At 34.1% G+C, this 15,117-nt stretch overlaps 1 protein-coding gene across 9 annotated transcripts in view; it reads right to left on the reverse strand.

Moving 5' to 3' along the window:
• The window catches only part of LOC141531961 (telomerase-binding protein EST1A), a 54,796-nt gene that overhangs the window by 35,538 nt on the left and 4,141 nt on the right, over positions 1–15,117 (reverse strand). For all 9 annotated transcript variants that reach the window (XM_074250080.1, XM_074250079.1, XM_074250081.1 and 6 more), the window contains 2 exons: positions 14,825–14,886; positions 8,097–8,242 (listed from right to left, as the gene is read on the reverse strand). In XM_074250080.1, coding sequence (XP_074106181.1) covers positions 8,097–8,242; positions 14,825–14,886 — 208 coding nt within the window. The remainder of the gene's footprint in view (positions 1–8,096; positions 8,243–14,824; positions 14,887–15,117) is intronic.

Consider the following 15,117-nt stretch of genomic DNA (forward strand, 5'->3'; position numbering starts at 1 on the left):
AGTAAAATGCACGTAGTTTATGTTAACACAAATAACTTACAAATTATTTTAATTTATAAAAACATCTTTAGCATTGAGCAACACCTTCGAGACACGTAAGACCACAAAAAAAAAAAAAAAAAAAATTAACTAAAAGCAAATTTGTTTTAATCGTTCGCAAGCGTAATTATCCCAACAAAAAACATAAAACTTGTTCAGGATCCATTAAACTTTTTAATTTTAAAAATTTCGTAATTCAAAAGATAATTTTTCAATCGTCAATGACAAATGTACGTTTGATTTTTGCTAAATCGGCAAACCTTAAAGAACCCAAGTGTTTGCTCTATCGTCATTGGTTATTCATTATGGGAATTCAATTTACAAGATTTCTGCGCACGAACGGACATCGAGATAACGCCCTTAAAGTACAAAATAATCTCACGCACACGATCTCTGATTTATTTAAGACAAAGATGTGCGAGGAGCGTGTTAGTTCAATAGTTTGTTTGTTTTTTTTTTTTTTTTATATTTTTCACATTTTATGAATTTTATAAAGTAAGTGGAAGATAATACTTTAATTGTCGTAGATATCGATGACAACAAATAATACTGATGCGATGAGATATTGAGTAAAAATGATCGCTGGCTAGATAAATTACAACTTGTTCGTTCTGGAGATTCGTTTCTTATGGACGTAACAAAAAATAAAAGGAAAGGTGAAGCGGAGACTGAAGATAATGACCAGAAGAAGTGGTAAAGGTAGCAAAGAGAGATGACCACAAGTACAAGTGTGGATGCGTTTTAAAATATTTACTGTGGAATAGAAGGGAAAAGGTAAAAGAGAACAACAAGAGCATGCTGCTCATCGTTATAGGTTAAAACGTAACTTCTGTAACGTAACCATACATTTATAATACAAAGTGTAAGTGTAGTATGTTGTATGGTGTATGTTTAAATAAAATAAAAAGCTACAAATTTAACTAACAGTCATTAGGGGAATTTCTTTAGCAGACCGGTGATTAAGGATCCTCATATACTGGTTTTCTGGTTATTACTCAACTTTACCAGCTTCTGAGAATGATAAAATAATTGAATTTGTTTTTAAAGAAAAAGGATTACAAGAAACTTACATTGGCGATGTTACCGTTTGACGGGATATTAAAGAATCAAACAGTGAACAGTGAGCTTAAGAATTTTCTTATGCTTATGCTTATGCTTATGTCGAATCCTTAAAACAACGACCTTGGTATGTCAGTTCCAAGAGACGTCGAATCGATTAGCCTCGAATAAAACAACGAGTACATTCTCTCCTAGAATTATGTATGTAGGAAGATAGTAACAGTGTTGGCTCAAGCTAGAGGCTCCTGCTGGAGAAATTAACAGGAATAAGAAGATAAAAGAAGATTAAGATGATACTGAACAAGACCAACACCAACACAGAGAAGTTTAAGAATAAAATCATGATGATGATGATGATGATGATGATGATGATGATAATGATGAACAAGTATTTTCACCGCAGCTGTTCATTCACCCGACCTTCACAAGGTCACAGGCTTCGAAAGAAAAAAAAAAAAAAAAACGAATCAAGTTGATGGCGCAGAAAAAGAGACTGTAGTGCGAGAGGGAAGAAACTCTACGAATAGTATGCTACAGGAAGGGGTCTAATCAACGCCTGGCGTCATGCTTCAGGGAACACGCTCTTACTCTGCAGGAAGACGGTGGGCAAGCAAATAGAAGAGGAGCCTCGCAAGGACACTAACAATTTAAAACTCTTTCATTTAAGAATTCTTTGCCATTTTGTTTGCTTTCTTTTGGGTACATTGATTTAGTATCCAAACAAATGATTTCAAGTGAAGAAATAGTAAAAATAGTCTTCGAGGATTACGTGCTGGTGAATCAAAGAAATTTTCTCGCGTTCCTCAAGCCTTGCAGATGTGACACTTCTATCCTTGTTAGATTTGGCCGGCGTTCTTCCTCGGTTTCTATTTCTTCTTCAGCCGTAGGTGATTGCGCGCATGCACCAGAGGGGAACGTGTGTCGCCCGTGCGTGTCGTGCGTACAGTTAAAAATAACACTTTCCGAGATATTTATAGCTATCACCCGTGGTTGGAGGCAACGAACTGGTACGAGTGTACATAGTTATAGCTGTGTGCTCTTTCTTCAGGATTCTCGTTGCTGGATGAATAAAACCCAAGCGGTTACTATCTCACTCGAGTAGAATCACTTTAAAAATACGATAAGAGGTAACCGGTCCAAGTCCTCAAGGAGGGCTCTGATGCACAACTAGAGCATGGAGTGAGATAAATAGGAATACCGAGGGATACCCTCTCATTTTTTAGATCGTTTGTTTGTTTAAGTTACTTCCGTAAGAGATTAAGATCATAACTGAGGAGATGGGCATTTTCTTCGAGGTAAGAAAGGCTGTACTTTGGTGCAGTGATGCGCGTAAATATCCCCGGACAAAGTATAAATCTTTGTGGTACCAAATGTCATAATTTTGATCATATTTTCAAGATTTGAAGTTAAACACATGGAAAAGCTTTCTAAAAATTATTATCCTGAACAGTGAATCACTTGGATTCAAAGCTGACTGCAAAAATAAACATATCCACATCATGAGTATGATTATTGTTGTATACCCTATCGCAGGAAAAGCGTAATTTGCTATGAAAAAATGTTTAAACAAAATGTCGGGCACTGAATGGCGAATTGATTATTAATATGTTATGTAAATGGGCACGATTAACTAATTGCACGTATTGAGTCACGGAGGAAAGTATTATGGAGATTTGATTGGAGGTTTGTTAATATTTTCTCGGTGGATAATGCCGAGGTGGATCACTCGAGTAATGGCGAGCACGAGAAGGAGAACTCGAATGTGAACGTGAACGTAAACGGGAATGGGAAAAGGATTTTGTATTATATATTAGATAGACGAGAGTAAGAGGAATAAAAAATTACGGGGAGAGGAAGAAGTGGGTGCATTGCGCTCGAAGCGAAATGGCCTTGACGTTAGGCTCCATCGGCGAGGGCAAGGACGACCGCCGAAGCGTATTTTTATTGGTGAGTTTTTTTACTTTTAACATCACTTGTTGGTCTCTTCTTGCCACCCTGTATCGCGCAATCGCAACCGCACCTACGACTACTAACTTACGGCCATTACTTGTTCGCTAATTTTTTTATTTTCCTTTTATTGCAGTCTTATATCTCCTCATATCTTATCTATTTATTAAATTATATTATAATCCCGTGGGTGGTAGGGAAAAATAATTCAGGAAGCTTTTCCATTAAAAATTATCGTGGAATTCGCAACGCGGAATATTTATTCAGTGAGAGGTTATAATTTGCACCAAGCGTACGAGCAAACAGCGTCTGTTCTTTAAACGTTGAAAGAAATTTTTTTCTAACGATTGTCGAATGCGTCACTGGATGACCGGTTTGTAGACTTGGTAGGTATTATTTGCTTATGGTGTCTAACTATACCAAGAAACCAAGTAAAACAGTTAATTTTTATTTGGTGATTCGCTTTGTTGGACTAACGGATTCTTAGTTTGCTCAAAACAGTATAACGCCAATTCGGATCTAAATAATGGATCCTTCCTCAAGCTCTTATCTCCATAAAAAGCTTTACCGTTTCGGCAATTGCGATCCTGAATTTTAGATACGAGAGATAACTCGAGGAAATAGAAAAGCATTCTTTTTTTTTTTTTTTTTTTTTTTTTTTTTTCTCGTTCAGTATATAAGTACGTTTGTTTTGTTTTGTTGGTATCAATGTTTACCGGGTATCGACTCACCACTCAGCTCTAAAGTTTCATGGTATATCGACGTAGTTATATGTAGGGCCATTAAATTACGGTAGTCTGTCGAGGATAGGGGCTGCCAACTGAGAAAAGAGATACCTAAGAAAACCAGACGATACCGGACGCGCATTTATATCGATGCATTAAAACTCAAACTCGATTTTCTAAGCTACTGTTCCAGGATGAGTATTTTATACTCTGGTGTGCCAAACAAAAACAAGACAGACGCTATAAAATAGCATACCCAATAAATTTACCAGCAGTAAATAGTTACCGGATAACAAAAGACCCTTTAAATTAACTCGACCTTCTTGGTCATATACATTTTATTTAAGTAAGGACTATAATCAATGTTTTATGCTTCAAAGATCATGCTAAAAAGCTCCAGATCATTTCCATTTGTCAATATCACTTGTTCCCTTGATTCTCGATCTGATTTGGTCTTTCGTGATGTTGTATCCAACCAACACTATGTTTTCATAACCGTACTTTAATAATCTAAAGGTGTTAGATTGAGTAGCTTGAGTTATAAATTACACATTTCGTATAATTGCTAACTGTATGCATAAATCTTCGAATGATACCATCCATATCCGTTCGTTTTAAATGTTTCCATTGATTTGGCTTGATATGAACGCATCTTATCATAAAATTTTTCTACGGGCCATTAGATTCAATTGATTTTTTTTGGCAACCTCTTATTTGATGTCCATTTTCCGCAATCGGATTTCTTCAATCAAAAAGCTTGATAAAGGTAAATCTATAAATAACGTGAGACTAATGATCCCATCGCATAGGTGTATGTAGATGTAGATGAAATGAACATTAATTGGTAAGGAAACACCGGCAGTTTGCAAAAACTTCCGGCACCAATTATCCTTGTAACCTCATACACCGTTATGCTAGTAGGATCAACAGAAACTAAAGTCTGGATGGGATGATCGGTCCATGTTACCACAGAAAACGACTATGCACCTTCATAAAGGTCAACACATCACGAAAGCTTTCTTGGCAAGTGGCAAGTCAAGCTAAGTTAAGGCCCAGCCTCAGCCGCTTTCAACCTACCCATTATAACTTGGCTCTAATTATCGATTTCTTATACATAATTTAATAAAATTCTTGGTAATATCTATAATTATCAGGATCCCTGGTAACAATAATAAAATTATTCGGTTTTATCGGAAAACGTCAACGTTGGGGCTAAATATACCCCAACTAGCGACAGTGTTATTAATTTAATGAAACACTGAGTGTGACGGGCGTCTCGACTATCTCGGAAATAATGGCTAATGCATATATCGCTTCCAAAGTTATCGGGTAAATGTATGACAGGACTCGTCAACTTGTCACAGGTTAACGAACTTATTCAATTTAATTGCATATTCATAATCATTCAATTTATTGTTTCTAAAAGCATTTCAAAAATTACACTTTTTTAAACAAATAACCTAACTTTTGAAAGGATATGTTTTTGATTCATAAAATAGTATTCCTTCCCCTAATACTCATGACTCATTAAAACTCGTTCCTGTTTAGAGGCCTCGATTTTTCGTTCCCCATTAAATCTTCATAATTAATGCCTTTTCCTCGGCTATAAAGGATAACTATAAGTATTAAATATAAATAACTTAATAAATATGATCCGTATATAATGTATATCATATCAAAGAAGCAACCGGTGAAGAGGTTGGCCTCGGGAATATTTACCCGGCGATGAAGAGGTTAATATTTCGTTTCTGCCTAAAGGGTTGCTGTATTTCAGCTAATTTATACCTTATATACCTTATACCTTCTGCGATATTTTAATGGGCATGTTATTTTTGGGCCCAGCAGGACACGGTACGTGTAATTGCCGTGATGGCGCTACAAGACTCGAATATCTAAGCGATATATATCCGGTATCATCAGAACGCATATCGAATTAAGCGTTACATTAACCTTTACTATCCCTATAGTTTTTCAGGTTATCAGTTCCGGTTTTTGTTGGGATATATAGGCTAAATCCCGTCAGATCCCTCGTATCTGACAGCAACGATCTGAAGTGCAACTGAAAGTCCTCGAGTTACTTAAAAGCAACCTCTCTGTTATAATGTTATGCCTGGACTGGTGCCCTAATGTCTATAATCTCGATCTTGAGGCTTCATTGTGGCAAATATCTTCCAGTCAACAAGCTGCCCACGAAACTAGATCCATTACTGGCCATTCAGCAAAAGGATAACCTTTTTTTCACCGTAAATTTTTACCGCAAAAAGGGTACGAGGATTTATTGGCGATTGATTTACTGTTCGACCTTTTTATCCAGTGGGAATTTATAAAGACATTACAAAATGCTCTGAAAAGCGGAGGTATATCTTGAGCGCTTGTACCGCTTAATCTTGAGCCTAATCTTGAACAAATTTATCGAGTCTGGTTTTATCCAAGTTACGTGTAATACACATTCGTGCAAGTTAATTGCCGAATTAATTCAGACATAAAAAATTTTTTAATACCTTATGGCTGAGGACGTGTGGCAGGATTTTGAGAATCAATAAAAAAGCTCCTTAGATCTGGTTGGCAATGTCTTTAATATTATACCCCACGAAAAGAAAAGAGAAGAGGAGAAGAAGACGAAGAAGAAGAGATATACTATATTATATTATTATTAAGTGTATAATAAAACGTGGCGACTCCTCGCTGCGTGGTTATATGTGCCCAACGATGAAAACAAGTAAACGACCTTCTTGTTTAAGAAGCCGGTGGCGCCGTTACGGCACATAACAACCAATGGGCGGGTATACGCAGGGTGGTTTAATGAATTACCTGAGACATCTTGCGATAGTCATTTCTGTGGTTATCTAGACACAGCGATCAGCTTCGTCTCTTCATAATCTTCTGTGAGGCTCAACCAGTGTGATACTACTACCATCATCACTATCACCAGAAGCTCAGAATGATTACGATGAAAAATAATAATAAAATATAAGTTTATGAGCCCCCGGGATGTCTTTTCATATCAACCGACATATTTCTTACCCTGTTAATCATATAAATATTTTATTTGTTGTTAAACTATTGAATTTGTCTATTTGGTTCGGGCATACTTATACTGGCACACTTATCTTCACGATTCGCAATAATTCATTGGCCTATTAACTCGGAATAATCATTGCATAACAATGACTATTAAGTTAACCGCGAAATTGAAATCACTTGAAACCGTTAGGACGAATGTCTATTATTATAGATAATCGAATGTCCATAACCATAAAATACCCAATAAAAGTAACAATAAAACACCTAAGGGAGTTTTTGTTTTAAAATAGTTTATAGTAAAGTCGTTAGGAACGACGATATATTATAATTTAATTATGTTTAGACAAGTGATGGGGAAGGAAAAGTAATAATTTATTAAATATATACCGTGGTAGTTCCCTCTGTGCTTCTCACTTTTATTCTCGGTCGTATAAGCCAGCTCGTATGAACAAGATTTTATCGAAAAGATTCACCAGCATGGAATTACCCGTCTCTCACTGGTGCCAGGGCGTCGCGGCGCCACCATCTATTTTATATTCTTCCTTTTTTCCCAGAGTACATCGCGGTAATCCTTATCCTTTCTTTGGTATACTTATTTTCCTGGGTATGAGTATATAGCTATGGGGAGTTCTGAGTGGTAGCCACTCTTCATTTGCTTAAACCAGAAGTAGGGAATGCAATACAACTTACAAATGGTAATTGAAATCGTAAACACCGTCCGGTAATCGTCTATTGAGTGTATGCAGATAATGGCACACCCAAGTTTGTTTACGATTTATTTATAATACATCATAACCCTTTTTCACTTGACCCCCCGAGAGCCTATTATTTTTTTATAACTTTTCTAATGCATCAGCTACGCATATTTGTGGTTTACCGTTTTCAATTCCACTGTCTAAAGAAAAAGTTATTATCATAATAATAACAATAGGGAATTCTTAAAAATTCTACATCATCATTATTATTATTTAACATGGAAATTGTTGTGAATAATTTTTTTTTTTTTTTTTTTTTTTTTAGATATTAACTAGTATAATTCAGATTATACTCATTATAATCTGGGATGATATCCAGTGTCATCTTATTGTCCAAATTCCCACGATTAAGTTATTTGAAATTATTATTATTAAAATTTAAAATTCAAAATAATTTTCGATAATTTACTAAAAAAAAAAAAAATCATACTGTGGAATTAAAACGGAAATAAAAAAGAACTGGTTATAAATGGAATTTAAGTTTGAAAAAAACCCAAGTTATAAAAAATAACAGTTACATAAGTGGTATCTTAAAACGTTTACTCACCCTTAAGCTGTGTCGTCTCGATGGCAAACATATTGAGAGCAAGAAGTTGAAGTAGCCGAGTCCCAGGAAGTGGAAGAGGCGAATGCTGCAACAGAGCTCGAAATTCGCGCAACATTTGCACACCAGCTTCTTGAAAAGTCTCCATTCTACAACAGAGTAAACATCGTCTTTTAAAAATGATAAATATTAGATTGAGTGGGATGAATAAGAGCCACCTGGTTGAGAATTGAGAGTGAAATTACACCCGTGGGGAGGGAAACGTGAGAGATAAAGATAACTAATTAAAGTGACAATGCTAACAAGACAAATTATATTCGGAATAAGTGGAAATAAAATACTCATACAGATACTTAAACTACAAGTTAAGTTATAAGCGCTCTTGATCCTCTTTGGTTTCCTAGACACTTTAGTTAACGCTCAGAGATATGTCCGGTTTAAAACGAGTTTGTTACAACAGTGATACATTTAAGACGTTGTTACGCTTAAATATTTAAATAATTTTGTTTTGTTGGTAATTAAAGTATCTGGAAGACACTAAGATCATGCCGAGCTGGATAGATACCCATGCTAGATGGGTAATTCTCGTGGCAATTAGAATAACGGAAAACGGCAACTAATATCGCCGTACATATTCTTCTAAGACGTGTACATTATAAGCCGGCGTTCTATCTATGGGTTTTGCTACTTAAGTAACCCCCACCGTCTTTTTCACCTTCTCGTGTTATAAGAATCTCCGTCGACTATTTACCTTCATCTTAACCTTTTTATCCAACTACTTAAGTCTCTTGTAATATATGCGATTGGTCATTTTTATTTCTTCCCAGTATTGGGCAAAAAAATACTAAATTTATTAAAATTTCCTTAAACCTAAAAATCTAGGCATAGATTAAAATACTAAAACAAAATAATTTATAAACTAAAATTCAATTTTAAACTCTTGATCGCATAAAAAGTGAATCTTCAATAAGATCTGATAATAAAATTAGCAAAATGCATTAGTATCAATGCAAGACCCTCAGAGTCACGTTGTTAAATTGAGCGGAACGAATGATAAAAGAAGAGGCTTAAAAGTTGTACAAGACCTTGGTCTCCATCGACACTCTCTCAGTCATATTCAATCCTATTTTTCTATTGGAGGTCCCCCTGGCGGTCCGTTCCCTCAAACAGAGACACAACTCGGTTATATTCCCACAGCCCCAACGGGCAACACGCCGTACAGTGGCAAATTTACGGGACATAACGTCTTACTCTCAACGTGGACCCCTTTTCCTTAAGCCACACTAATGCTTTAATCTTTTTAATTCGTAACGTAACCCAAGGCGGATTGTACATAACTGATCACTATTAATCACCTAGCAGTTTTTAGTTTTAAGTCTCCTCTTTCGTAGTTAAAATAAAAATTCCCGCTAAATTGTCGAGCGAACAAGTAGCCAGCGTCCTCTCGTAAAACTAAATCAGTTTGTAAAAGGTATTTTGTCCGGGATTAGATTAGAATTAATGTGTTGTATCGATAAACATACATACATTCTTACAATATACAGATCGTGCAGGGGTTAGGTTAGAAATTTTCTTGTTCTCAAGTGATTGGTTGCCCGATGTGTCCAAGTGCCGTTAGATCAACCTCGTAGGTATCATGGCTTGGGGACTTTTGATCGCCCGCCGAATGCTGCTTTAACTACGGTGGGAACGCAAACGGCCATTGGATGCAAGTGTAAACGCTCTAATGGAATCCACCGAGGACTAAGACTAGGACGCCATAAGACTTTTTATATTCTTTTGGACATTACACCGACATCTTGTGTTAAATCGTAACCTTTGCCGCACTAACTTCTTTGCCCTGTCTCTCTGTCTTTGTCTCAACTTCGGCTAATTCGTATTTAAACATCGCATCTATCGTCGCTAAAACTCTTAACCTTAACCGACTATTTGTTGTTATAAGGTAATTATTGTCCCGACGATGTTGACATTAAGTGCGCTCTTCCTCAGCCATGATTGCCAGTTTTTTTTTCGTAACTCATTTTCTTTGCGTGCCGTATAATCCCACGGACATTTGCCGCTAACGATAAAACATTTTAATATTCTATATAGCTATCTTTTACAATATATCAATCATAGTTTTCGATTGTACTCACGTTTCCACTAAAAACTCCTCGTTTTCTCCTCTCTCGAGTCTCCGCTATTAAAGTTTAATCCACCCTCGCGTTTTATGGAATCTCGTAAAGTTATAAATTTATTAAAACTCCAGCCTCCTTTTTCAGCGACAATATTGCCAACTCACTGGTATCATTTATTGTTAAATTATTTAAAACAACTTCTTTCAATACCAAACTCTTGTTCCACTCGTACTGTCGCTTTTTTCGCTTCCTTGTTTTCTTATTTATGCCCCTTATCCGAGCGTTTTTCTCCATAACTTATTGTCTTTAATGTACACAATGTATTATACACCTCTTCCAAGCGATAACTTTATTTTAAAGTCTTTTTTGTATGAAAATACACACTCAAGCTTCATCTGAGGTATTTTAAAGAAATGTTTACTTTTCTTCAGTCTGCATTATCGAGAAATGGTACAATAGTTTCAATTCTTGCAACAGGAACTTTATTTTCATGGATTTTTACTAAAAATTCTGTCTAAAAACAGTATAATTTATTTAAAGCCGTAAGAAGGAATGTTATTAATTTCAATTATCATTCCAATGAAACGCACACCTTTCTTCGATAATAACTACATGAAATTATCAAAGCTCATCTAAAATGTTAAATAAAAATGGCTTTTTTTGGAATGAAAAATCTCTTAGATGGTGTGTCAGATATTTGTGACTAACAAGTTTGCACTTTAGCGCATAACGGCTCAAGTTGGTACCCACCATCGTGATCATAGATCATGATTCTTGACCCATAGAATTGCGTGGGCTGGGCGCAATAATCGTGCCACCATTCTCATGACCGTGCCACAATTATTACAACCTCATTTTGTCGAAAAGTTTAAAAATATTTTTAATAATAACTTGCCGCCTAAAAAATATGACATGCGCTCTAACTTCCGTTAAAGAGGCTATTTAAATTCTTTTAACTGTCTACTACTTGAAAGAATTATTAATGAAGAGCGTTAAAAATAAAAACTAACCAACAAAATGTAAATGGTTCAGCAGCACGAATAAACGTAAACACGCACGTAGACTTAACTCGTGGCGCCAATAATGTCGCATGATAGCCGTGAAGGGCGCGAAAAATTACGTTGAATAACTATCGCGCAAGACAACTAGACATTAAAGGTTAAAAACGATCCTTATACCTTATTATTACGCTAAATTATTATTATATTATTATTATTATTATTATTATTATTATTATTATTATTATTATTATTATTATTATTATTATTGTTATTATCGGAGTCGTTATTACGATCATTATTAATGGTAAATAAATATTTATACAATAACTATAAATAGCAATTAATTTAAATAAACGTCGATATATCTCGGACATATAAATATAAATAACTTTAAATAAATTAAAAGGCATTAAACCAAAGTTAGTATCTTTAAATCCAACCAAAGGACACTTAATGGAATGGATTATCAGTGAAACAATTAATCCGCATGACACGATCATGGATTAAATCACCAGTCTAATAGAAATGTAATCCAACTGGTTTTATCTTATTTACGAGATCTCTTATTCTAGAGCGCTTTCAGTATGACTTCTATTAAATATTCTGATTACTTGTTACTGCTTTATGTACGGATTCTTGGTCACTTTATGCAGTGGTTAATTTAAATAATTATGATTGTAAAAACATTTGTAACTTTCGAATCTTACTTAGTATTTCAATTAAAAAAAAAAAAAAAATGTTCGGTGGCGCTATCTCTGATTTTAAATCGGAACTAAATTATGTTACTCAAGTAAAATTGCTAAATAATTGTTAACTATTCAATAAAATCAATAAAATAAAGTGTCAAGATCGTTAAATAAGACTTTCCCATATAAGTAGAAGCTAAAAAATAATAATACCTTGTTAATATCCATTTACAGGGGCATTAAACCCGTGAAAAAGCTATAAAATCGGATAATGAAAATATCGGAGGTATGTTACGATAAAACGAGCTACTTGTTATCTAAATAGAAAAAAAAACTAATCCTCAAGAATTATTAAAAGTGTCTTACCAAATAAACGAGCGAGTTAACTCATCAAGAGTTTATACTCGTAATCCGAAAGTCAATTATAAACCCATAATAACAATAATAATAATAAATATAAATATAAATATAAACATAACTATAAAGTCAATGTACTGTAGTTTTATAAGTTTTATAAGCACCCTATCAATTATTAATGAAAATAAATCTTTAAATAAGAGCCGGCCGGTTGAAGGTGACAGATTCAACACCAAGGAATTTATCCGGGAGATAAAAAAACCCGCGGAAACAAGTGGGGAATAAAAAATAATAAAATGTACGGGATGAAAGACACAATGGCTAATCGACGACATGGCCCATCGTGTGTCCTAGCTCTGGAGTCGTTGTCCAGTTGTCCAGTTGGAGTCCAGTTGTCGTTGGATGGACGTGAGGAATCCAGTGCTTTAACACATACGTGCCCACCACTCACCTCTACCCTCTTTTAATCTTTCTTCTTTCTCAAATTTTTTATCTTTCTCTTTCTTGTTTTCTTCTTGCTCTCAAGACGATACGATAGTCTTGAGCATCTCGTGAGTTTGCGGTGTCTGAGGATGTCCTTGAAGCGGGCGGGGTCGTCACACGATGCTACGGGTAAACGACCATCTTCGCTCTATGTATATGTACTCACATGTGCGAAGATATAGATACAGATATAAATAAACTTATAAATAAAAATAGTTTTAAAGACTTGTACTTCAGCATTAACACCAATATTAACTTTACTTCAGTTTACGTTCTTCTTTATTCGTATCACGGCGACCATCTTATACTATTACTTCTTTTAGTCTTCATGTTAAATCCATTGGTGCATTTAAATGTTATAGTTAAACGTGTAATTTTATAAATTAAACAGATCAAACTTGTTTAAATTGTAATATCTTATTCTTCAGTAATTTTAATAGATCGTTATCATTTAACCAACATTATATTGATTATCTATGTAATTTAATTAATATAACTTCATTTTTATTATTCTTGCTAGAACCTAGATTGCAAAAATAATCACAAAAAATATTAACTTATAATTAGAAAAAAAATATTTAAATAATTAATTTTCAGGCGGGAAAATTAGTTATAATTTTAGACACCGGGTGGCGCCCGCGAAATTTTCTCAAGGACCGCCATTTGGAATCTAATTCCGCCATCTTGTCAAGCCTCATCAAAATTAAAAAAAAAAAACTTGAATTTAATCTAAAAAAAAATTCTCAACTTGTTTAGAAAATTTTTAATTAATTAAATACAGGCGTTATATAATTAATAATAAACGACGCGAATGATAAAAAATAAATTTAATGAGTATAAAACAGTTGGAATGTAGAATGCGATAGACGGATCAAGAAGTTTAATAGTTTTAAAGATGCTAGTAGCTTTAAATACCTGGGTATCCCGGGATGCTCAATGGCGCCACGCAATTGTCAATTAACATTTTTACCGCCTTGGAAGAAAACACGAAGAGCCTTTACCGGGTACGGGAGAACTTGCGCATACCCTCACTTGATCCTTTTACTTTTATTTACTTGATACATTTAATTATGATTACACGCGTAATCTACGTCATAAAAATAATTATTTAATCTTTAAATATTTGAGGCAAAAGCACCAATTGTTGACAGCAATTATTTTGTAATTAATAACCATTCAGTTGAATGTAAATTTTTGATATTGTTAATTTTTAATACTTAACTTATTTATTAAAAAATATTTTTTAATTTGACTAGCAACTCATTTTCTTTTAATAATATAAATCATACTTTTTTTTTTTTAATTTTTAAATTAGTAATTGTATAAAAAAATTAACAATTATTATTAATATTGTAGATAATTAAATTAAATACGATATAAAATAAAATAGGGTGTCACTAATTAGTGCCTTTACCTTCCTGGCGATTAATAAAAATGAAAATAATTTTTTTTTATCAAATAAATTGTGAGAAAAACACAATTCAGTGTCACCAGGTAGTCCAGATAAGCCGCGAGCGGGTAACTGTTATTATTGTTGAGGCTGTTGTGTGAAGTAAACTCTTTCCGGCACGTGTATGAGCCATTCATACGTCGACGATAACAGAGACGTTATCCTGGTTACTTGAATTACTCGGCAGTATGTTAGTGATGCTGTTAAACGTCTAGTACTAGCGCTGAAGTTGACTAACACCAGAAGACTAGAGAACTCGTGCTTTAATCTCGGAAAAAATAATTACCAACGTCTTTCTTACACCTGCAAACCGTAAAACACGCTCACACCTCACTCATTTATTCTCTTAATCTCAACATTTCTCCTCAACTGTCCTCTGTTCTCTGTTTTCTTCTCCGGCTTATCTCATTACTTCAAAGCTCTTTTATTATTTTTATTCTACACTTATTCCGGCACCCAATATGAATTAACTGAGAAAAATAACCGCAGGGAAGTTTAAACTTCTGAGAATAGTTATAAAATCAACATACTTTTCACACCTCGCTTGTCTAACACTCAATATTTATGCCCGAGTGTTTGCAATTATTATTATTTTATCTTTTATTATTATCATTGTAGGATTTAACATATTACTTACCCTATTTTTGTTATTAATTTCCCGTGAACGTGCAGGTACGACGTCACAAATCTTTTGTTTACCTGGGGGAAAAAAAAAAGAAAAAAAAAAAAAATTTAATAAGTTTTTAAAAAATTTTATGTAAATAATTTTTTGCTTATTTTAAAAATCTTTATTTTAAATTTGCGGCTTTCTTATTGGTCTTAAAAAAAAATTATGAGACTTTTTTTTTTGTAAAATTAAATTCTGAACAACTTTTAATTAAAAAATTTTTTTATAGAACTAATATTTGATATAAATATATATTTTGCCAA

Source organism: Cotesia typhae, unplaced genomic scaffold, assembly GCF_013202065.1.
Source record: "Cotesia typhae breed Kobodo isofemale line unplaced genomic scaffold, CoteBio_Ctyphae contig_50, whole genome shotgun sequence".
NCBI lineage: Eukaryota > Metazoa > Arthropoda > Insecta > Hymenoptera > Braconidae > Cotesia > Cotesia typhae.